This window comes from Eleutherodactylus coqui, chromosome 7, assembly GCF_035609145.1.
Source record: "Eleutherodactylus coqui strain aEleCoq1 chromosome 7, aEleCoq1.hap1, whole genome shotgun sequence".
Taxonomy (NCBI): Eukaryota; Metazoa; Chordata; class Amphibia; order Anura; family Eleutherodactylidae; genus Eleutherodactylus; species Eleutherodactylus coqui.
The window spans coordinates 158,626,438-158,652,016 of NC_089843.1; the positions used below are offsets into that span (position 1 = coordinate 158,626,438).

General features: G+C 41.8%; 1 protein-coding gene across 1 annotated transcript in view; it reads left to right on the top strand.

Annotated features, from left to right (window-relative positions):
• The window catches only part of LOC136573612 (bifunctional heparan sulfate N-deacetylase/N-sulfotransferase 3-like), a 261,734-nt gene that overhangs the window by 214,281 nt on the left and 21,874 nt on the right, over positions 1–25,579 (top strand). Inside the window, exons 9-11 of the mRNA XM_066574885.1 lie at positions 4,013–4,187; positions 10,698–10,868; positions 16,987–17,096. Of these exons, the coding sequence (XP_066430982.1) occupies positions 4,013–4,187; positions 10,698–10,868; positions 16,987–17,096 (456 nt within the window). The remainder of the gene's footprint in view (positions 1–4,012; positions 4,188–10,697; positions 10,869–16,986; positions 17,097–25,579) is intronic.

The window sequence follows — 25,579 nt, forward strand, 5'->3', positions numbered from 1 at the left end:
AAAGTATTAAGTATGGTGGAGAAGATATGATGGTCTGGGGTTGCTTTGGTGTTGGTGCCCTACGAAATTTATACAGTGTAAAATGAATCTTAAGGAATGCAATTGCTTCATTTTCAATGCCATGCCACTTCCTCTGAACTACATGATAAGTGCTAATCTCATCCTACTACATTACAATGACCCAAAACACAGGTGAAAATTACTCAATGTGAGATCTGTTTAGGAAAAAAGCATTCAGTGTGTAATGGATTGAGCACAACAATCACCAGATCTCATTTCTGAAGAGCTCTTGTGAGAGCAGATTGGTTGCATCATATTGTACAAATCATGTCCATTAGGCCAAGCGCACACTTGCCGCATGTGATGAAGATTTGTCTATGTACAGTACTGACTTGCATTTGTGATATGGACAAGAATAGGACATGCACTGCATTTTTCACAAGGACCATTGGTCCACGTGAAAAATGGCTCTGTGCATTGCCCCATCGGCTATAATGTGTGCATTTGCTGTCTGTGAATTAACACTGACAGCACACAGACCCAAATTCGCATGTGCGTCGGAAGCCTTAAAGGGGTTGTCCCGCGCCGAAACGGGTTTTTTTTTTTTTCAACCCCCCCCCCCCGTTCGGCGCGAGACAACCCCGATGCAGGGACGTACAGAAAGCTCACCGGAGCGCTTACCTTAATCCCCGCGCTCCGGTGACTTCTATACTTACCTGTGAAGATGGCCGCCGGGATCCTCTGCTTCCGTGGACCGCAGCTCTTCTGTGCGGTCCATTGCCGATTCCAGCCTCCTGATTGGCTGGAATCGGCACGTGACGGGGCGGAGCTACACGGAGCTACACGGAGCCCCATAGAGAACAGGAGAAGACCTGGACTGCGCAAGCGCGGCTAATTTGGCCATCGGAGGGCGAAAATTAGTCGGCACCATGGGAACGAGGACGCCAGCAACGGAGCAGGTAAGTATAAAACTTTTTATAACTTCTGTATGGCTCATAATTAATGCACAATGTATATTACAAAGTGCATTAATATGGCCATACAGAAGTGTATAGACCCACTTGCTGCCGCGGGACAACCCCTTTAAGTAAATTCATAGCAGACACTTGATAAAGTGTGGAGTGAAATGTCTGCAGATGACTTCAAGCTACTGACAGATATAGTAATGCCATTTATTTCTGTTTCAAACGTTTTATTGATTTTAAGATAAAGTTACAAATTACAATATCAGTTTTTTGTTAGTGTAAAGCAGATATACTTGGGCACAAGTACAATGCAAGCAGTGTAACACACAACGATAGGTGAGTCTGAGGGGTAGAGTTTTCTTAAACGGTAGAGACAAATATGAGTGGTAAGCAATATTGAGTGACCCGTATAGTCCCATATACAACTAAGCACATCTTGCTAGCGAAGGTCTAGGGCTGGAATGTGAAACTGATAGCCTGCAGGTCAAAATCATTTATTTTCTTCCACTTGTGCATGGTATGACCTCTCCTTGAGTCATAGATACATGTTATTGCTATATTATAGACTCAGGAAGCAGTCGTACCATGCACAGGTGGAAGAAAGGAAATTATATTCCGTTGGGTTTGACACATGGTCAATGGTGACAAAAACTTAGGATGATGTTAAAACTATGGGGGTCTATTCAGAAATCATGGAAACAACAATTAGTCTGAAACAAAGAAAACAGAAAAAAGTGAATACAGGACAAAAAACAAGGAAAATAATTTAGAGGAAGTGGGGAAGAGGAAGGAAGAAAGAATAAGCAAGTGCGGAGAATGTGGAGGGAGGGGGAGTGACCTGGTATGCAAGCTATATTATAGGGAAGGTAAAATGAGAAATGGGTTGTCAGTGTGGTAGTGAGAGGGGAAGACAATTGTGGGTGGGTATAATCAATTCATGGTTGCCAGATAACAATAAATTGGTCATATTTGTCTAGTAGAATACTGGATAGTTTCTCATTTATAATGAAGCCATCCCTTCTAGATGTAATGTCTTGTAGAGAAATGCTCATTTTTCCCCACAAATCAGCTATGGTTGTTTAGCTGCCAGGAAGAGAAAGATAAAGAGACAGAATTAGGTTTGAGGAAGGACTTGGGTTTTACAGTGTAGGAGGTGATCCATGGGTCACGATGAGAGATGAGATTAAAGAGGGTGTGTATTATACCATCGTTTCTGGACCAGAAATGGGCCACTCTGGGGCACATCCATCAAATGTAGAACACTGTCCTGGGGTCTGCACACACTTTAAAGAAAGAAGGGGTAGCTATGTACATAGTGAGCTATTCATGCAGGTATTTGATACCATCTCAGGAGTTCCCCGTTAAATTGATTTAAGGGATACAATATTGATGGAGCATTTAAAGATTGTTAACCACATTTCGGTCCAGACTTGAGGGGTTCCTGTCCTGTGATAGATCCCACTCCCATGTTTGAACAATATGTATGTTGAGAGTGCTGTAAGAGTTTGTTTAGAGAAGAGTACAAAAGCAAGATTAAACCTGAAGAATGAAAGAAAACACCACATTCTTTCATAGGGGTTACATCTATGAAAGTCTTCCCTGCCACACGCAAGGGCGGACACCCTATGTGTAAGTTGGTGGTAATAATTTTCAAACTGGGAATGTTATGAAATTACTGTAAGGCCTGAAATGTTACAATCCTAGTATTAGGAGGTAATGTAGTTTGAAAAACATTGGATCACTACCGACAAATGAGGGGAGGGAGACCGCTCCTGGTTGGAAGGTGGGATTATTCCAACTATCTAACTAGGTATGAGTAGCATATGCGGAGAAAGGAGATTAGAGGAATATTTGACCACATAACCCGACAGAGAGAGTGTGGTGCATAAGAGATCCGAGCTGGGAAAGTCTAGATTTTGGGGCCGACCAGATCAGAAAGTCAATGGGTACTGGGTCTATATTTGGGAGCTCTAGGAGAACCTATAGTAGGGCTGAAATAGCAGAGTGAAGGAGAGTGAGTTGGGCTGTGACAGCAACTTAATAATATTTTAAGAAGATGGGGACCTCTTAAAATATTATTAATGAGCATTAAGAGAATGAGCATTAGTACGGGTTTGATGGCAAGGACAAACAGGATAGGGGCAATGCCAAATTGCATTTATTTATACAGCACCAACATTTTTCACAACACTGTACAAAGATTGCCATCACTTACATCAATTCTATTCCCGATTAGGACTCACAATCTAAGTTAATCACATGCAAATTCCAAGCAGATGCTTTCTTTGGCCAGATTTCAACCCAAGACCCCAAGACTACAAGACAGCCATCATGCTGTCCAAAGGTCTGCAAGGCTGAATTTACTGGAAATGGAAATTCTTTGATGAAAGCAACATTTAAAGAACCATATTTTTAAGCAGAAATCATTATATCAGCCTAGCTCAACAAAGCACCATGTATGCAACTAACTCCTACTGTGAATATCGTAGACAAAGACCACATGACCATCAGTGAGCTCCATAAAACATTACCTTTAATTTATGAACCTAAAAACAAATATAGCCAAAGACAGCTAAAACGGTATTGTTCATCAGTGCTGGTCTTGTCATTGTGTCCATAATATCTTCTACTAAATTCATGGCTTTATGGCTAAATAAAAGTGTGAGTTTTCATGGAAAAAATAAAGTTTTCTGAATGATTTCGAAGTTTTCAGTGGTAGTAGCAGAAAGGAAACATGGCATATTGAATACTACTGTGTATGATATATTGTGTACAAATCTTTACAATCTCATATCGCTAATCAAATAATAAAATAATAGCTTTTGTAATCTATGTCGACAGAGTCTGTGGGTCAACAGCAGAGGGTTAAAGGGCAGGCTGCTTAGTATTAATAAGATGTCAGCGATGTGCCTAGCAAAAAAATACATGAAGGTTTCTACTTGCAGCAACATTTATTTTTTTCATGGCAGGGTGTAATTGGTTTTATAAAATAAATGTCATGTAGAATATATTAAAATATGTTAAAGCTTTTTACTGTGTCTTCTCAGGTATATGGATTTTTTCCCAGTTCCATCAAATGTAACTACTGATTTCCTGTTTGAGAAAAGTGCCAACTATTTTCATTCTGAAGAAGCTCCTAAACGCGCTGCTGCTTTAATTCCAAAGGCAAAAATTATCACCATTCTCATTGATCCCTCAGATCGAGCATACTCATGGTACCAGGTGAGAATTTCCCACATACACAAATCAGATAATAGCAGTGAATAACTATTTTCATAAATTACTTTTTTTTTGCCTTTTTTTCGAAGGAAAACTGCCAGCATCTCTCTGACTACTAAACAAGTAGCAGAGCAGGCTATACATACCTCCTTCGTTGGCTCCCTTCTGATGTAAATCATACTTAAATCTGTCAGCCCAGGGCCAAAAGCTCCTTTCCCAATAAGTCACATCCCTTTTCGGAAAACTGGTGTGAGCAGTGTACATTTTAAAAAGTTGCAACTTTGTAGCGCAAATAGGGCTTTTTCTCAATTTTGTCCCTTTTTTATGACAGGTTTACAATGAAAATTCCCTCCATTGTTAATAAACTTGGTATACTTTATAACCTATAAGCTACTACAGGTAAAAAAGAGTCTAAAAACATTTGACACGTGAGACATTCTATACCAGTTTGAAGTCTTGTGCAATTTACTTAGTAAATGTCTGACAGTCTATCTAAACTACCATGTCAGAATATGTTCACATCACGTTTGTGATGTCCACTTAGCATGTATGACAGGGAAAAGCTTTTGTTGTACATGCCAGTCATCTCCATAGGGCTCCATTAGCCTGATGGAGGTCAAAAGTGTGTCCTTTGGGCTTTTGCCTTGTATTCATCAGGATATTGCAAAACAAAGGTATGAAATAGAGTAGCAGACTATGCAATTCCACGCAATATCCAGTAAAAAACAATACATATCATGCAGAATATGTTTTTTTGAACAGGAGAGCCTATGGACAACTATATGTCATCGATTTTAGGCATTCATCAGAAATATATGCTAAGAGGTTTTCACGGCATATACATCAAAACCAAGGGTGCAACTATAGGGAATGCAGGGGATGGGGTTGCCCCTGGGCCCAGGAGCTTTAGGGGGCCGATAAGGCCTCTCTTCTCCATATAGGGAGCCCAATGTTATGAATAAGGCATTATAGTTGGGAGCCCTGATACAGGTTGTGCCTTGGGGCACAGGAGCTTCAACTTACATCTCTGATCAAAACCTACAGTGAACAGAATCCCAGATATGAAATATTGATCACTAATGTTCAAACAAAAATACTAAAAATACCTCATAGAAAATAAAGGTTTCAGGATAGGATATTTCGTCCAACCCAAATCTCGTTCAATCCATAGATTTTCTCTGCTGCTTTTCTCGTCCACTATTACATTTTGTTTAATTTCTTTTATCCAATCCTCATTTCATCCAATTGCTTTCCTTCTCCATTAAGGGCTCAGTCACACGGGCACATCGGCACCCGTACACCGGCGCCGATGCGCCCGTGTGACTGAGCCCTCACTGCAGGAAGAAGACAGCCATACCTGAAGATGGACATCTCTCTCCAGCGCTGATGAAAGATCACATGACCGGCAATGAAGCCGGTCACATGTTCTTTCTAACGGTGCTGCAGAGAGACGTCTGTCTTCAGGTACGGCCATCTGCTACATGCAGTAACACGGGCGCCGATGCGCCCGTGTGACTGAGCCCTAAGACATTTGACATTTTGTCATTGATACTTTATGTATAGTGATATATAGGACAGATTGAGATTGGACGAATTGTCCGCCCGGATAAGTGTTTCTTGATCAAATTTATGAAAGGACAAGAAATCTTGGACCAGTGCTGTAAAAGGGTATGTAGATATGTTGTATATTTTCCACAGCAAATTTCCTTACTAAAAATATGCAGAATACTGCAGTAGCAGAAAAGTAGATGGGATTTCTAACCTACACCCGGTGTAAAAAGGACCAACGTGTGAACTTAAGGGACCTTTCATACAGGATGGAATATTCAACAACAGTGTTACAGAATATCCCCTTCTGCGGAATATTCAGCCCCAAAATCTGCACTGCTATTGTGCAGATTTCGGTGTGAAACTGAAAATAGTAGAATCCTGCTGGCAGTTCCGCATCAAAATCCACATATAGCAGTGCCAAATTTGTGGAGAATTCAGGTACGACATATTCTGCAACACTGCTGCAGAATATTGCATCCCGTGTGATCCTTTTTGCGGATTACACTGCACTGACATGACTGTTGGTGGGCAATCAATTTATGAAGAGATGTCTGACAGCATCCGAGGTAAAAGAAGGGATTTCTTTATTCTTTCATAACCCTGCATGGATAGCATGACTTTTCGACCCCTCTAACAGGAGTGTTTGTCAAGCTGATCCAATATACAGACAAACCATAGTATTAATGTACATCTGGCAAACGAGACAAATAAAAAATTGACCAATGGATTTGTTGGGCACATTACAAGTATTATACACACCTGTGTATAGGCAGAGGGGTCACTTGATCCTATAAACCCGCCTGCCTCCATCACCGACATATCAATATGGCTACTGCGCATGATCAGAAGTGCTGTGCGATCATCACTGAGAGAAACTTCACTGCACCATCTGCGCATGCGCGAGATCCACAGATCTTGCAAGATTATGGACACTTTACCTAAGAAACATTCAAGCAGGGTTATGGAAGAACAAAGAAATCCCTTCTTTTACCTCGGATGCTGTCAGACATCTCTTCATAAATTGATTGTGCGCTTCAGTGGATGTTGAATCCAACCACAGTCTGGTGTGCATGTGATCGCTCTACCTTGTGCTCCGTTTTTTGTGAGTGGTTCTCACATTATCACTAGACATGACTGTTGGTGTTTTTTTTTAAATTGACCGCAGCTACTGTACAAGTGCTTTCACTGTTAATGATCACTTGATTATGCACCTAAAGCAGCAGTTTACAATGTAATTAGCAATGAAATTGCTCTTTGCTGCAGTCTATTTGAAAAACCACACCAACACTGATTTGTATCTTCTTAATTGTTGACTCTACAGGGGAGTCAAAATTTATCACCCTATTGTTATTTTTCAGCCATCATATTTTTACAGTTATCACATATTAATATGAATGAAACAAGTAAATTAAAACTTTAAAAATGGCATCCTAATGAATAAATTCAGAATAACAGAAAACCTGGTTCCTCTAGGATGCTTCCACATCCAACTCCTCATGCGATATACAAAAGTCATTACATTTTGGGAGATAGGAACAAATTCACTACCTGAATAATTCAGGTTTGAGTGTACTTAAGATAAAACATTGTGTTGTGCTATCATTTCATGAAGTACCCAGAATGTCCAGAATACGGAGCTAGCCCAGAACTGTGGGGAAATATATAATCAACTCAAGTGCTACCGGCAGCAAGGGAGGGAAAATTTTGATTGCAAAAGTACATTGGATAAGAACAAGATGTAGCAATGTGGATAAGCAGCAGAACACAGATCACAAATGTGTTATACATAGCAGAAACAGAAACGATTGAGCATGAGTCATAGCCCTCAGTCTTAATTGTGTTTTATGAAAGCTTACCGTCTTCTATTTCTACCGTCATGACTCTTAAAAAAATTAGAAACAAATTCAATAGAACATATATTTGGTGTTTTAATGTACTTATATGTGTGATCAGCTGCTAAAACTGATCAGCAAGGTAGACCATTGGGAGACCATTGACTAGAAGAAGTAGTAGAGCAGTGGGGGATTTAAAAGTTGAGTATGTTTTGTTTTTCGTGTTATCACATTTTCAGCATAAAAAATTGTATTAAAGGGGTTTTGCCTCGACTTAAAATAGCTTCACAGCCACTCTGTCCTTCTCGGGTGCTTCTGGCAAGGAAATATGACTGCTGCAGCCAATCACTGGAGGTCAGTATTGTGGCCAGTGATTGGCTGCAGTAGTCACATGTCCTGGTCAACAGCAGCCAGGAAGGACAAAGAGGTTGTGAAGCAATTTTAAGTTGTGAGAAAACTCCTTTAAATACCTGCAGAGCCTAGTAAAACTCAAATTAAATGGGCTTTAAAAGTACTTCTGGCACACTAAGCTTTCTATAGAGACTTTGTTTCTACTTTTTTGCTATCATTTTAATCATTGCTTATTCTATCGAAAACAGTAAGTTCTGCATGAACTTAAATGCTGAAATCATGGCATAAACAGATATAAATGAAAAAACATTTTATTTGATACGTTAGAAGGCTCAGTATAAATTGAATGCAATGTACACGTAATTATATATTTGCTATGACATCAATGTCAATGAAATAAAACTAATGAGGAGCATGTTTCCCTACTAATTACTGATTAGATCTAGACTGACGGAACATAAGATATCACTGTGATGGTTCTTGCATATATTTCCAAATTATTGACCTCCTGTGCTCAGTAGCTCATGAACGAAAAATGATACTCGGCGTTGAAACCACAAGAGGTATCTGAATAAAACAATAGAGCTGTTTTCTGAAGAAGACCTTTTAATGTGCAATTTTCAAGAATGAATTGCTTAAGATTGCTTAGCAAGTGGATCTAAATCACTGTGCTGTCCTACAATGCTTGGCTTAGCACAAAATTGAAAATGTATATTACTTTTTCACAACACAGTACATAATGAGGTTTTATATGTCTCTAGCATTCCACAGACAGATTTACACCTTCTCATTAAACTCAACTTGTGAGTTTGACCTGCATTTCTGACATTAATGTTCATAAATCTTGCAATGTAATGTAGAGCATTCTTCCTGGTAAACAAGACATTGGGATTCAGGGCAGAAGCATCATATTTAATCTAAAAGCACTTCCATTTTAGTATTATTTTAATAATAACAAGGACCGCAGAAGCTGCACAGCCTTTAACACTTACCTGTCACTCTGGCAATGACTTAAATCTATAACTTTTAGTGATAAAGAAATCCACAGTCATATCATATACAATTAAAGACGCACACATATATATACGTGTATGTGTCTGTTAGACCACTATTGGGGGGCTTCCAAAGGGTTATCCAGGCAAAATAAGCCTTTGGAAATCTTCTGCTGGAAAAACATAAAGAAGTCGTCCTCACCTTTCCTGTTGCCCGCATCCTTCCGGTGCCCAATCCCTCGCTCATCTCTACTCCCTGCTATCACGATTTGTCACCATGACTGCTTGCAGCCAATCATCAACTCACTTTGGCCAGTGATTATGGTGAATATGACTTGTTTTATGTTTTTTCAATGGACTGTGCACATTTCCAAACATTTGCTATGCCTGAATAACCCCTATAACATTAACATTGGCATTCACAATGATGTATGCTTTCAGTGATATATATCATAGAGGTTCCAAACCTATTACCTATGGGGTACATGAGTGTACATTACACAAGCCACACCAATTGCAACTAAGGTCTCATGCACATCGTTTTAGTAATGCTCAGGACAAGTTATAATAAGATACCCACAGAAGAGTATGAGGCTATACTGTGCCTCTACATACCTTAGCATTCGTATGGAAGCATACAGTGGTTTTTCTATCAGATTACCTATGAATCATTCCATCCATAGTATGAAGATATTCTTCCATAGAAGTATTACTTCAAGGAAAGAACACCTTTGTAATACAGTACTGTACATACGCACAAGGAGTGCCAACCATGTACAGTAACCCTTATATTGATATTGAAAATTATAGTCCTTTAGAAATGCATCGATCATAGAAAGGTCGTATGATCTAACAGCTCAGTTCTTAGCATTATATTGCTGTTTTGATGGATTTGAAATTACATTGTAAAGTTGTATAATTGTACATAGCCTGTGTATTTAAAGAGTAACTATATCTTTTTTAATACATTTAGCAATATATTTTATATTAAGGTATTTTGGCTTGAAATGTGTCTCTGCTGCAGGCTTCTCTCATGGAGCTACTGCTATGTGAAATCCATACACCACTTCTAGGCAAGTGGTATACGGACTGCACTGCCTGTGATCATGGGAGCCAACTGCTCAGCTGTGCCACGCTCCAGGATGGCTCTCCTCCACTCAGTCTGGTAGCTGTACTGGCTCCACTCTCTGGACTGTGGAACAGCTGAGCGGCTGGCTCTCCCAGTGGCCAATAGTCTAGAGTAATTTTTTAGCACAAAAGAACATCATTTTAGGTAAATAAAGGGATTTGCACTTTTGCTAGTTACCACATTGGCTATCACAGAAGTACAAGTTGTTTGAAAAGTTAGTTAACAATTTGACTTAACTTTATAATTTTGCAGTCATAACATTTCAATATAACAATTTGTCTCTGCTCTAATCTTGTAGAAGGTTTTTGGTTTCATGTAACTAAAGTTTAATAATTATAAAAAGGAATGTTATGTAAATTTCTAATATACTTTGTTTCAATTGAGAGGCTAAAAAAACTGTACAGACCATGTTTTATATAGCTGACAAATTGCTACATTGTGTCTTGTCTAAAAACATTATTTTGTGGATTCCAAGTTGATACATTTTATCTTATTCCCAGGGTTGTGATATAATTTTAAGGGATTTTTATTACATAAAATGATTACTGTGTGTATTTACTGCATAGATTTAAATGGAGCTGCTGCGTAATGTTGGCACTATGTTCTCTGTACAAGAAGGACACAGCTGTCATGTAATATGTGCTACTTTTGCTTTCAGCACCAGCGGGCTCACCAAGACCCAGTAGCTCTAAAATTCAGCTTTTATGAAGTCATCAGAGCTGGCAGCCAGGCTTCCCCAGACCTACAATCACTCCAAAAGAAGTGCCTGATGCCTGGGTGGTATTCTACACACATAGAACGATGGCTGCAATACTTCCCTCCCGCTCAGGTAATACGTCCCTATTCATGTTATATCAGAATTATTTCTATTAACACCACAATAGTTCTGAGTTATCAAAATATAGTATATATTGATGTCATATGTCTTATTGGCTGGTGTTCAGGTTTGCATTATTGGGCACTGCCTGTTTGTCAACATAATCAGGATTCATTGGGAAAGTTGAGACACCTCATTTGTTAAGTTATTTTTCTTTCCATTGCGCCTGGTTCCAAGAAAAGAGAATAAATGAAAACAGGCCCCTATGGCACAAGTCTGAATTGAGATTGTGCATGTTCCTTATAGTCATATAAACACCCATTAGCTGATGGATTGGAGCAAGACTCAGTAAACTGCATCACATATAGAGATGTTGTACACATTTGTCAAATTTTAACGTGTGCCCTGTGAACAGTCACTTAATAACAAATTTACCTAAGAAAGTATTTTATTCTTTCAGTCTTGATGAGAAGTTTTAGAAACTTCTGTAATTAACAGCAAGGAAGCCTTAAGGGGAAGTAAAAGAATTTCAAAATCATATTTTAAGATATCAAAAATATATATGAGAGAATCACACTAGTAACATCCATGAACGTCGACCACCACTGGTCATGTTGTTCATAAAGGAAATCAGCCATGATCTTCTATTCCCCTTTGTACACTTATTTTTAGGCTTATCAAGTGACATATTTTAAGACAATATTTTCATTTTTCCCTCCCTTCCAAGAGTCAAAACTTTTTCTTCTTTTTCCAACAACATAGCTAAATGAAGGGTCATTTTTTGCATTATTAATAGTACTAATTAATGTACCACACTGAAAACGTCTCTTTAAGTAGGGTAAAATGAACAAAAATGCAGTTGTGCCTTTATTGTTGGGGGTTGGGTTAATTTTTATGGTATGTGGTAAAATGACATGTTCACTTTGTTCTGCAGGTTCGTATGATTGTTGAGATACCAAATTTATGTAGTTTTTAATGTTTTACTACTTTTTTTTTTTTAATATAAAAATTGCTTTCCATCACCATTTTCTGAGACCCATAACTGCATTAATTTTTCTACTGATTGGACTGTGTAAGAGCTTTTTTTTTGTGGGGTGAGTTGTAGGTTTTATTAGAACCATTTGGGGGTATGTATGACATTTTGATCACTTTTTATCACTTTTTTAATGAGAAGGGATGCCCTCTAGAGATGAGCTGGCACCCAAATGCTCGGGTCCTCGTTATTCGAGTTGAGCTTTTCGTAAAATTCGAGAGCTCTAATTGAGTAACGAACCCCACTGACTACAATGGGAGACTCAAGCATTTTTGTATGTGGGCCGCCGGGTACCAAGCTTTTTTTTTTTTGGTTCGTGTATCTCTCTCTCTCTCTCTCCCCCCTGCCTGCCAGCCATTAACGTGCGCTGCGTTGCAGTGGGGAGGGGCAAAGACTGACACATCACAGCAGGGATGGGCCAAAAAAACTCGAACATCGCGTGGTACTCGTCACGAGTAACGAGCATCTCGAACACGCTAATACTCGATCGAGCATCAAGCTTGGAAGAGTACGTTCGCTCAACTCTAATGCCCTCCAGAAAATAGAATTTAAATTGCATTTACTTGTGGGATAAGTAGTGTGATATTTTAATAGTTTGGACTTTTACAAACATAGCTGTATCTTTTTTTAAATTGTTTAGATTTTTTGGATAAGAATATTTGGTTATTTTTTTAAAAATTTAATATTTAAATACTTTGAAAAAACATTCTTAAATCTTTTCTAACTTTGTTATTAGGACCACTAGGGGATGTAAACTTAACAATCATTTAATTGCTAGTATCATAAACTGCAATACTGTTCTACTGCAGTATATAATACTTTTAATTGATGTCTACTAAGCCCTGCCACAGGAAGGGCTTAATAGACATCCATGCATGGCAGTCTTCCAAGTCTTCACTAGGCTCTGGAAAGCCATGACAACCCAGTAGCACCCTGCAATCAGGGGAGCCAAAGGGGTACTCTAGGAGGTCCCCCCTTTGGCTAGCTGCTTACATGCTGTTGTCAGGATTTACCACGACATCTAAACAATTAAACAGCTTCAATCAGAGCTAGTCCAATCAGGGTCATAGTCAGAGGCTCTCAGCTCTTCAGCTCACTGAATACAACTGCACAAAGTGTATATGTATATATATATATATATATATATATATATATATACACACACACACACACAGTATATATGGTGGTAGTGAAGAGGTTAAGGAAATATTGAAAAATACACTCTTTTCTATGCCTAATAGAGTCCAGGAAATTAGTTACAAACTGATTTCATGCAGGTACAAAACACCGGATTTACTACACCAGGTAGATGCTAAATAATCCCCAGATTGCTGGAGATGTAACACAATACTAGGGAACGTCTTACACATACAGTTTAGTTGAGAAAAGATCAAACCCTTTTGAAACACAATAGAGAATATCCTCAACGAATGTTTCAAGGTTAAAATCCATTTGACATGAGAGCTGGTATTTCTAAACTTAGATACATCACATAAAATTTAGAACCGCTACTCAGCAATACCTCATCTGATTTATGTATCTAAGATTTTAACTCCTAAAGCCTGGAAACAATACAGTTCTCTCTATGCCAGTATATTATAGTTGAAAGTAAAAGATCATATAAATACTCCTTATCATATACACGTCCTTGAAAGAGCATCTACAATACTATTAACATCACTGAGAAGGCATATGAGAAAAAATATAGTTTTTCCTATGTATCTATGTATTCAAAATAAAAATAAAAAAGTAAACTGTGATGTATATGTATAACAGAATAGTACTATAAGAAATGTGACTTACATAAAACATAGCCTCATTTACTATAGCTGTCGACTTAAGAAAACATAAAAGTAATGTATGCAAAGAGGCATAATAAAAAAAAAGTCTGTATCCTCAAGGCTAAAATTGCTAGGAGCTTGAAGTGTTAAGACGGAATGCGCTAACACTCTCACCATTGCTAACCTGCTCTGATTTTTCGCACTGGCTGCAAGGTCATCTGCAACTTCATTTCTCTATTAGGTTGCCTCATAATTTTTCATAATTCGTATACAACTGTATGAAGCCCTAGCATTATGCATTTAAATTGACATTTTAAAAAAAGCTAAACATTTCAATGATGCTACCTACTAGAGATGAGCGAGCATGCTCGGATAAGTCAGTTACTCAAGCGAGCCTTGCTCTTCTCGAGTAACTGCATTCTTGTCCAAGCATGCTCGGGGAGGGGGGGGGGTGGCGGGGGGGAAGAGAGAGAAACCTCTCTCACTCTCTCCCCCACTACCCCTCGCTATCCCCCACTGCCCCCCCGAGCCTGCTCGGATGAGAATGCAGTTACTCGAGAAGAGCGAGGCTCGCCCAAGTAACTGACTTATCCGAGCATGCTCGCTCATCTATACTACCTACACTTCATTATTTATGACAATAGCAAAAATAAAGACACAAACTGTAAATTATTAGTATAATTATCATTATATGTCGGATTTCCCATAATTGTGTCATTTTACAGAGATATGCTGAACTTCCTTCTGGCAATATTCTACTTTTATGATATGATTATTACTATATATTTACATTGTGATAAACAAGCATACTATGTGTCATCTTAATTAAATGGGTTATAGCAAAGGACAGAGAATGATTTATTGTGCAGCATTCTACATTTTCTCAAGATGTTGTCACTTCAGCCTATAACAATATATTTTCTTGCTCTGAAAATCCGTAAATATAAAATGTTCAAATAAGCCTGGTGTCTTTGATTGCCGAGAAATTTATAGATATTTCACAATAATAAGGCAAAAAAAAAATCATAAAAATATCTAGTACTTGTCAGATCAATGTCAGAAACAACACTGGGAGGCAATACATCATCCTCATTGTTAGACACTTCTGGGGACAGATGGTAAAGTCAACAAGACAGTTCTATCCTGTGCTGGCATATCTGTTTAATCACTTAGGTGATACTTTCATGCGAGTCACACCATGCAGCTGTCACCTCGAAAGATGGGAAAAAAAGCTAAAAAATTGCTAAACATTGTTTATATCAGTAAACTACAGGCTTGACGAATGTTTGGTATGTACATAACCCAGTTTTGTTTGCTCTGTTCATATGTAACAGCTAGTTCCCTATATTTTTATAAAAGAGAAAGAGAATTTAAACTGTTTAGTTGGCAGATAGATAGCTGTTCTTGGGGAAATCTGTAATGCCAATCTACATTCAGGGATTGTTGCTGTATAGGAATAGGGTACTTGGGAAATTGCAGACATCTTCAGTGTCTAGTAACCAATATAATTCAAGTAAAATGATTTTCGGAGTTATAAGTGACTATCAGTTTGAGAATTGGATTACTAATGTATGAATCACAAATTTTTAAATTTGTTAGTTAACTCTGAAAATTAATTATTTACGTGCATAAGGCGTAAGGCGTTCATACGCATTCTTTAATAGTCGTCTCAACTTGCTGACTTCAGCAGGACTAGACAATTGTTGAACGTACATGGGCGACTTCTGTCTTTTTCCAGATTGATGATGTGGGTGGAAAGAATGATGGAGCATATTGAATATTGAGATGAGCGAGCAACCAAATGCTCAAGTCCGCGTTATTCGAGTTGAGCTTTTCGTAAAATTCGAGAGCTCTACTCGAGTAACGAACCCCATTGACTACAATGGGAGACTCGAGCATTTTTGTATGTGGGACGCTTTTTTTTTTTTCCCCCCCCCAGGTTTGCTCTTTCTCTTTCTCTCTCCCCCTGCCTGCCAGCCGAAAAATTTGCCAATGACGCGCACTGCGTCGCGGCAGGGAGGGGCTAAAACAGGCACGTCACAGCGGGGAGGAGCCAAAAACTGGGGCAAGGTCGAACACGGCTTGATGCTCATTTGAGTAATGAGCACTATCAAGTACGCTAATACTCGAATGAGCATCAAGCTCGGCAGAGTATGTTCGCTCAACTCTAATATTGAACTACAATGTCCGTTCCTTATGTTCTTCTTGGAGATAAGTTACTGCCAGAGATTTTTATCTGGGGCTTTTTTCCTCGCTCCCAATGGAAAACATGTGAATGCTCTGCCAGAGTGTTCGTGCATATGGGGAAGTCAAAAGAAATAGTTGTCGGCTGAATGAAAGGTCGGCCAACAGCTATTGAAGGTGTATTGGCACCTTTACAGTCTTATTCTCAAGGAAGTAAATACAATAGAGGCTTCTCATGTGGATGCCATGTAGAGATATAACTTGAAGTTTCTGTCCCCCAATGAAAAATTTGTAACAGATTCCATTTGTACAAATCGTGTCTCCTGATATGGCTAAGAGACCTTTGGGCCACCAGGGCCCAGGAGTGATTGTTACTCCTCTATCGCCAATAGTTATGCTGTTGGTGCTGTGGATCTTATGACTAGGTGGTCCAATTTAGCTCCCCTGCCTCTTTTGAATCAGCATGAATTTGCATGAGGAGCCAATAATGCACCACTTCATATACTGCAGGGTAGACTAAATCGCCATAACCCCTAGTAGAATGCAGAGAGCCAGACTTCAATATGGAGGAGCTACTCCTTCTGTGCAGACTAACATGCAGTCACTCAGCTCAACCCAGCCCAGATTGGGAGAAGGGGTGACTGCAAATAAACATAGTCTGCACATGTGAACTGATACCAAAGATGCCAGCCACAGATAGGTGCGCCACACCATACAGGATCGCAACCCTTGCTGGCAAAGCAGTGGATCACCCACATGTATATAGCACACATGCACTCTCATAGGGAATCAAATAACATAATGATAACTAGCTCACTAATCTAGAGTGTGGGAGTAGACACCATTGCTAATTGTTAAGTCTGTGCACTGTTAGTAAACTGTTAGAATCAATGAAAGACTCATTACCTCCATTCTGGCATAATAGATCCGATTAATACTGCAAATAACTGCTGCAACCTAAGGTAATTTAATGGCCATTATTTTGCACTGTGTATTGCTAACTAGGAAATGCTAAGCTGTTTATTATGTTAGTTACCAGCTCTATGAATTGGAATAATATTATATAGTTTCCTTGAGTGTATATGTAGTATGCAAAATCTATTACTGAAAGCTATTTTTGTCTACTCTATAGCTGCATATCGTTGACGGACAACAGTTACGAACAGACCCAGCTAATGTGATGGATGAAATACAAAAGTTTTTGGGAGTTTCACCATATTACAATTATACAGAAGCACTAACGTAAGTAGACCATAAGCTATTATAATGTGATGTAGCAAAGTTTAACTTCAGTATGATAACTTTCTGTGATGAGGTATGTTATCTGAAGCCATTGGAAAACAGTTGCTATCTTAATCTAACAAAAAAAGCTGTTTAAAACCTATTGAATTGGCAACTAAACTTCTCTGCAAGGGGAGGAGGCGGGCCGGGAGCTGGTGCACTGAGCTCCCACCCCTCTCCACCCCTCGCCACTGTTTGCAATGGGAGGGGACGGGATGGGGCAGAACTTAGCTCTGCCCCATCCCACCCTCCCATTGCAAATAGTGCCAGGGGCGGAGAGGGGGCGGGAGCCCTTAAAGGGGTTGTCCCGCGAAACAAAGTGGGTCTATACACTTCTGTATGGCCATATTAATGCACTTTGTAATGTACATTGTGCATTAATTATGAGCCATACAGAAGTTATCAGAAGTTATTCACTTACCTGTTCAGTTGCTGGCGTCCTCGTTTCCATGGAGCCGTCTAATTTTCAGCGTCTAATCGCCAAATTAGACGCGCTTGCGCAGTCCGGGTCTTCTTCTTTTCTCAATGGGGCTCCGTGTAGCTCTGTGTAGCTCCGCCCCATCACGTGCCGATTCCAGCCAATCAGGAGGCTGGAATCGGCAATGGACCGCACAGAAGCCCTGCGGTCCACCGAGGGAGAAGATCCCGGCGGCCATCTTCAGCAGGTAAGTAAGAAGTCACCGGAGCGCGGGGATTCAGGTAAGCGCTGTCCGGTGTTCTTGTTTAACCCCTGCATCGGGGTTGTCTCGCACCGAACGGGGGGGCTGTTGAAAAAAAAAAAACCGTTTCGGCGCGGGACAACCCCTTTAAAGAAAATAAATGGCATCTTGAGTTTGGAGAGGCTATGTCCCAGTTGCTTGCATTGAAAGTGTGACCTGTGGTATGCATTTTGGGCGATCCCCAGCTAATTCCCTCACAGTGCTAAGTCTCAAGTCAAACTTTGCTACATATGTATAGATGCTTGCTACTGAATTGTTTTTTTTATACATTACATGACCAGATGCATGTATATACGTAACTCATTTGTGTTTGTCTATTCAGACATGGTCATTAATATGGAGTTGGTCACCCCTTTGCTGCTCTTATGCAAAGTCTTTCCTCTAGATTCTAGAACAATGGCTGTGCGAATTCATGCATTTAGTTAGTTAATGGTCATGCAATAGCATCAATTCCACAGCAATAGTACCAACTAGCGCAGCAATTTTGCTTCAAATCCACACCCAAATCTGCATCATAATTTTGTAACTCATTTCATTGTGATGTATTTTTACACCACATGTGAATGCACCCTTACAATACAATACAATATTGTGCCAGCTATAGTGCATCTTTTATATTGTCAGCTTTGGGACACATATAACTGTGTCAGATATACTGAAGCTATAATAGTGCTGTTTGTTGTGCCCATATACTGTACTGCTAGCCATGGTATTGCAGCTATCTTGGATCTAACTGTAATTTTTCATTTAAGAAGGTAGGTGTGTGGTATATCAAACTGGCAGAGAATTGCACCAGAAAAACAATGGTATGCCTTATTTTAAAATAACTTTATTTATTCTCATGTTAACACAGTAATCGTTCTTCATTACAGGCAATGTAAGGCGCCGATGGCACTATCTCAAGCAGAACGCGTTGAGTTCATCATTTGTCAGTTGTTGAAGCATCTGCAATTTGTAAGAATGCCATTTGGGTGTAGACAAAATTTACTATAGAGGCATGGTTAACCCCAATTTCTTGAGAGAAATGACTAATGCTAAGTTGTGGGCTCTTGCTTAATGAGTCTAGAACAGTGGATGCTAACAGTTTTTGGTCATCCAGATTCTGTTTTAACAGCGACAAAATATGTTCCTTGGAATTTGAAAAGAAGTTTGGCAACTACACTGTGGATAATGGGAGGTCTGGTTGGGTGACACTAATTAAAATCTGCAATGACACATTGTTCACCTGACATGAGGACAATCTCGATATGTTCTGCTTGAGATAACACCATCATTCACATTGCCTGTATCAAAGAAAAATAATTGTGTTAATATGAAATTGAATTAAGTTATGTCAAAATGAAACACACCATTGTTTTTCTGATGAAGTTATCTGCCAGTTTCCTATACAGTATTAAATACTTACCTTCCAATTGGAAAAAATTACAATTGAATCCAAAATGGCAATATTCAAAATGGCCATCATTTTGGTGATGCGGCTTAACAGGTTTCCTTCTTCCCCTGTAGCTTGTATTGAAAATTGGATCATCATCCACCAAACATTCAATATGGGTGTTTCCAGACTTTTTAAACACCCTGTATATATACCCTGTTGTTGATGCAGTGTTGGGATTGTTGACGGGTGTTGGGATTGCTGCCGGGTTGAGTCCAGTGCAGGTTTTGAACATAGTTCTGTATCTTCTAGCTTAGTAGGTGTGATGCAATGTGCTCACATCTATGGATGACTATCTAGCTATTTAGCTGGAATAGTGAGGAAGCTAGGGTGCTATAAATTGTCATTTGCTTACTGTCTGAGCTAGCAGTGAGTGGCTCCCGTGGACAGTATGGTGTCCACAGTTCCTTAGTTCGGATGGCTCTGTGTGCTGCAGCTTATTCTTCTAAAGCTAATTGTTGTGTTTTATTTTCCTTTGGTCTTTATCAGTTTGGCCAAGTAGGGTTACTTAGGTCCCAGGAACGAGTGCAGGCCCACATCTATCAACGCGATCAATCTGCCGTGTTAGGCAGGGCCCTTTCCTCATTCGTTATGTAGTTAGGGAAAGACTTCCCATTTATTATTTATCAGTTTGTTTTGACCACCCCACTGAGAGCAATTATTGTGCACATCTGCAGTTGCTGGTCCAGCATGTCCTATGCAGACGTAACACCTGTATAGTGCTCACCTACCAGCCTTGGCATCTGTATGACACAAGTTTCCTGCTCGATGCTTCCTTGCTGCTTCATCTACTCCCTCCAGGTCCCCACTGACTAGCACAAATGCTTTTTTTATATAATTAACAAGAAAACAGGCATAGTTGTATTAATAAATCTGTGTGTCATAATTTGATTTCCAACAAGAAATACTTTTAATGCTGTAGAAATAGTGTCAGACTTAACACAGTAAATTGTAGATCTGAAAATAGTTATACTGTGGTGTCGCCAAGTAACTTGTGCAAATGAGCAACTTGAATTTAATCTTTTCGTTTACGAAACAGCAATGTGCAAATTAACAACTCAAGATTTAAGTTATTGAAGCGTAAATTAATTCAGCTTGCTAGAAAATGCTGTTGGTGGTTGTACATTTCTTAAATATGTGCTTCTATCAATTAATAAAACTATGCAGGTAACAGTAACACTTTTATTTCCATCAATTATTATTTTAACCTCTGCTGTACAGAGATGAATACCACCATTTCCACAGTATATCTGCATATACTAAACCTGCATTATGGGATTCTTCAGTGTAATATGCAGCGAGCATCTATCTCCCTTTTAGAGGGGAGCACATTATGCCTCCAGCCTACCATACGGGCTGGAGCTGCTGCTAGGCTTTATTTTTGTTTATTTTGGTTCTCTTACCAGCTACCATAGCCGGGATACCAGTAACCAGTACTGTATCCCGAGCATAGATTAGTTCTATAGGGTATTCCTAGTACATTTAATCAAGGTTTGCTACACAAACCTCAGGGACTATAGGGTCAGAGTTTAGAATCTGATTGAGCTTGAGGCGCTACAACCCTATACTCTGGCAGACTCAACATTATTCTAGTCCCTGCGATTTTTACAAAAAAAACAGCTTAGCAGCTTCTCTGTATTTATTGATTTTATCCTGGATTTGCTAGCACTTATCTTTATTATTTTGGCAAATCAGGACTATTTCTGTGGCATTTTCCAGATGATTATCATCTCTTTCCGTACATCCGGGTAGAGTGTCTGAGTATATTATTCATTAGAACTGGACATATACCTGGATACCGATACATCCATACTACTATTTTTTCAGGTATATCTAGGTATATAGTCTGAAAACTATATGCAGCATAACTAGACATATACCTTGTAATGCCTGTACCAGATACATCCGTGTAATTTTTTTTGTATATCGGTCGTGCAGAGCATTGCGCCCTGCAGTAATTATACATACTCCAGGGCCAGTAGCGGTGAGGCAGGGACAGAAGACATATATTTATTGAATATAGGCAGTGGGCCTTCCCAAAAACATTTGGGAAAAAAAATCTATTTGGGCTGCCTGTGACTGTCCTCAGTGTACTGGGTCTGTGCTGGGTGTAGTTGTCCTCCTAATTCATACGCAGCCAGCTAAGTGTTACAGCAGGCTTGCGCAAAATTATTTCCTGGCTCTGTGTTGGCTGTTACATCACCGTTGTATTCCTGTCCACAGTGCAACAGTCTGCAGTTATTTTACATACTCCAGGGCCAGTAGCAGTGAGGCAGGGACAGAAGACATATATTTATTGAATATAGGCAGTGGGCCTTTGCAAAAACATTTGGGAAAAAAAATCTATTTGGGCTGCCTGTGACTGTCCTCAGTGTACTGGGTCTGTGCTGGGTGTAGTTGTGCTCCTAATTCATACGCAGCCAGCTAAGTGTTACAGCAGGCTTGCGCAAAATTATTTCCTGGCTCTGCTGTGTGTTCGGTAAGCGAAGTGAGCCTCCAACCACAGGCCAATAAGCGGCACATTTAATTACAGCGTTCTGTTTCTGCACTACTGGTAATACACCATGCTGAGGGGTAGGGGTAGGCCAATAGGACGTGGACGCGGGCGAGGACGCAGAGGCCCAAGACAGGGTGTGGGCACAGGCCGAGCCAGTGCGGTGGCCAGGGGTAGAGGCAGGGCCAGACCGAATAATCCACCAACTGTTTCCCAAAGCGCCCCCTCGCGCCATGCCACCCTGCAGAGATCAAGGTGCTCTACGGTGTGGCAGTTTTTCACAGAGACACCTGACGACCGACTAACAGTGGTGTGCAACCTTTGTCGCGCCAAGATCAGCTGGGGAGCCACCACCACCAGCATGCGCAGGCATATGATGGCCAAGCACCCCACAAGGTGGGACGAAGGCCGTTCACCGCCTCCGGTTTGCACCACTGCCTCTTCCCCTGTGCCCCAACCTGCCACTGAGATCCAACCCCCCTCTGAGGACACAGGCACTACCGTCTCCTGGCCTGCACCCACACCCTCACCTCCGCTGTCCTCGGCCCCATCCAGCAATGTCTCTCAGCGCAGCGTCCAATCGTCGCTAGCGCCACTGTTTGAGCGCAAGCGCAAGTACGCCGCCACGCACCCGCACGCTCAAGCGTTAAACGTGCACATTGCCAAATTGATCAGCCTGGAGATGCTGCCGTATAGGCTTGAGGAAACGGAGGCTTTCAAAAGCATGATGGCGGTCGCGGCCCCGCGCTACTCAGTTCCCAGTTGCCACTACTTTTCCCGATGTGCCATCCCAGCCCTGCACGACCACGTCTCCCGCAACATTGTACGCGCCCTCACCAACGCAGTTACTGCCAAGGTCCACTTAACAACGGACACGTGGACAAGCACAGGTGGGCAGGGCCACTATATCTCCCTGACGGCACATTGGGTGAATTTAGTGGAGGCTGGGACAGAGTCAGAGCCTGGGACCGCTCACGTCCTACCCACCCCCAGAATAGCGGGCCCCAGCTCGGTGCTGGTATCTGCGGCGGTGTATGCTTCCTCCACTAAACCACCCTCCTCCTCCTCCAACGCAACCTCTGTCTCGCAATCAAGATGTGTCAGCAGCAGCACGTCGCCAGCAGTCGGTGTCGCGCGGCGTGGCAGCACAGCGGTGGGCAAGCGTCAGCAGGCCGTGCTGAAACTACTCAGCTTAGGAGAGAAGAGGCACATGGCCCACGAACTGCTGCAGGGTCTGACAGAGCAGACCGACCGCTGGCTTGCACCGCTGAGCCTCCAACCGGGCATGGTCGTGTGTGACAACGGCCGTAACCTGGTGGCGGCTCTGCAGCTCGGCAGCCTCACGCACGTGCCATGCCTGGCCCATGTCTTTAATTTGGTGGTTCAGCGCTTTCTAAAAAGCTACCCACACTTGTCATACCTGCTCGGAAAGGTGCGCCGGGTCAGCGCACATTTCTGCAACTCCAAGACGGACGCTGCCACCCTGCGGACCCTGCAACATCGGTTTAATCTGCCAGTGCACCGACTGCTGTGCAATGTGCCCACACGGTGGAACTCTACGCTCCACATGTTGGCCAGGCTCTATGAGCAGCGTAGAGCTATAGTGGAATACCAACTCCAACATGGGCGGCGTAGTGGGAGTCAGCCTCCTCAATTCTTTACAGAAGAGTGGGCCTGGTTGGCAGACATCTGCCAGGTCCTTGGAAACTTTGAGGAGTCTACCCAGATGGTGAGCCGGGATGCTGCAATCATTAGCGTCACCATTCCTCTGCTATGCCTCTTGAGAAGTTCCCTGCAAAGCATAAAGGCAGACGCTTTGCACTCGGAAACGGAGGCGTGGGAAGACAGTATGTCGCTGGATAGTCAGAGCACCCCCATGTCTATATCTCAGCGCGTTGAGGAGGAGGGGGAGGAGCATGAGGAGGAGGGGGAAGAGACAGCTTGGCCCACTGCTGAGGGTACACATGCTGCTTGCCTGTCATCCTTTCAGCGTGTATGACCGGAGGAGGAGGATCCTGAAAGTGATCTTCCTAGTGAGGACAGCCATGTGTTGCGTACAGGTACCCTGGCACACATGGCTGACTTCATGTTAGGATGCCTTTCTCGTGACCCTCGCGTTACATGCATTCTGGCCACTATGGATTACTGGGTGTACACACTGCTCGACCCACGGTATAAGGAGAACCTTTCCACTCTCATTCCCGAAGAGGAAAGGGGTTCGAGAATGATGCTATACCACAGGGCGCTGGTGGACAAACTGATGGTAAACTTCCCATCCGACAGCGCTAGTGGCAGAAGGCGCAGTTCCGAGGGCCAGGTAGCAGGGGAGGCGCAGAGATCAGGCAGCATGTACAGCACAGGCAGGGGAACATTCTCCAAGGCCTTTGCCAGCTTTATTGCTCCCCAGCAAGACTGTGTCACCGCTCCCCAGTCAAGGCTGAGTTGGCGGGAGCACTGTAAAAGGATGGTGAGGGAGTACGTAGCCGATCGCACGACCGTCCTCGGTGACGCCTCTGCCCCCTACAACTACTGGGTGTCGAAGCTGGACACGTGGCCTGAACTCGCGCTGTATGCCCTGGAGGTGCTTGCTTGTCCTGCGGCTAGCGTCTTGTCAGAGAGGGTGTTTAGTGCGGCTGGGGGAATCATCACGGATAAGCGTACCCGCCTGTCAACCGACAGTGCCGACAGGCTTACACTCATCAAGATGAACAAAGCCTGGATTTCCCCAGACTTCTCTTCTTCACCAGCGGACAGCAGCGATAACTAAGCAATACGTAGGCTGCACCCGCGGATGGAAGCATCGTTCTCTATCACCATCAAAAACGGGGACATTTTTGCTTCATCAATCTGTGTATAATATTCCTCCTCCTCCTCCTGCTCCTCCTCCTGAAACCTCACATAATCACGCCGAACGCGCAATTTTTCTTAGGCCCACAAGGCTCAGTCATATAATTTTTCTAAACTATTTTTATACGTTTCAATGCTCATTAAAGCGTTGAAACTTGCACCTGAACCAATTTTTATTTTAACTGGGCTGCCTCCAGGCCTAGTTACCAATTAAGCCACATTAACCAATTCACCAATTTTTTGGGGCCCTCGCCTACAGTATAATCCAATTAATTTTTTGCCCACCTGCATTACAGCTGACGTTACATCAGCTGTGCTGGGCACTGCAATGGGATATATTTATGTACCACTGGTGGGTTCCAGGGAGCCACCCATGCTGTCGGTCCACACGGAGTTGTAACTACATGTCTAAGCATCTAAAGAACCCCAGTCTGACTGGGGCATGCAGTGTGGGCCGAAGCCCACCTGCATTTAACATGACATTACCTCAGCTGTGATGGGCAATGCTATGGGATATATTTATGTGCCGCCGGTGGCTTCCTGGCACCCACCCATGCTGTCGGTCCACAGGGACTTCACAATAGGGAGTTGTACCTGCCTGTGTCTATGAATTAAAAAGCCCGGTCAGGTTGGGGCATGCAGTGTGGGCTGAAGCCCACCTGCATTTAATCTGACTTTACCTCAGCTGTGATGGGCACTGCAATGGGATACATTAATGTACAGCCGGTGGGTTCCAGGGAGCCACCCATGCTGTGGGTGCACACGGAATTCCCATTGCGGAGTTGTACCTGCCTGTGACTATTTATAAAAAACCGCGGTCTGACTGGGGCATGCAGACACCTTGACACAATGAATAGTGTGTGGCACATAGGTTCCCCATTGCTATGCCCACGTGTGCAGCTCCTGATGGTGGTGGCACAGGATTATATTTCTCATTGCTTCTGTACAGCAT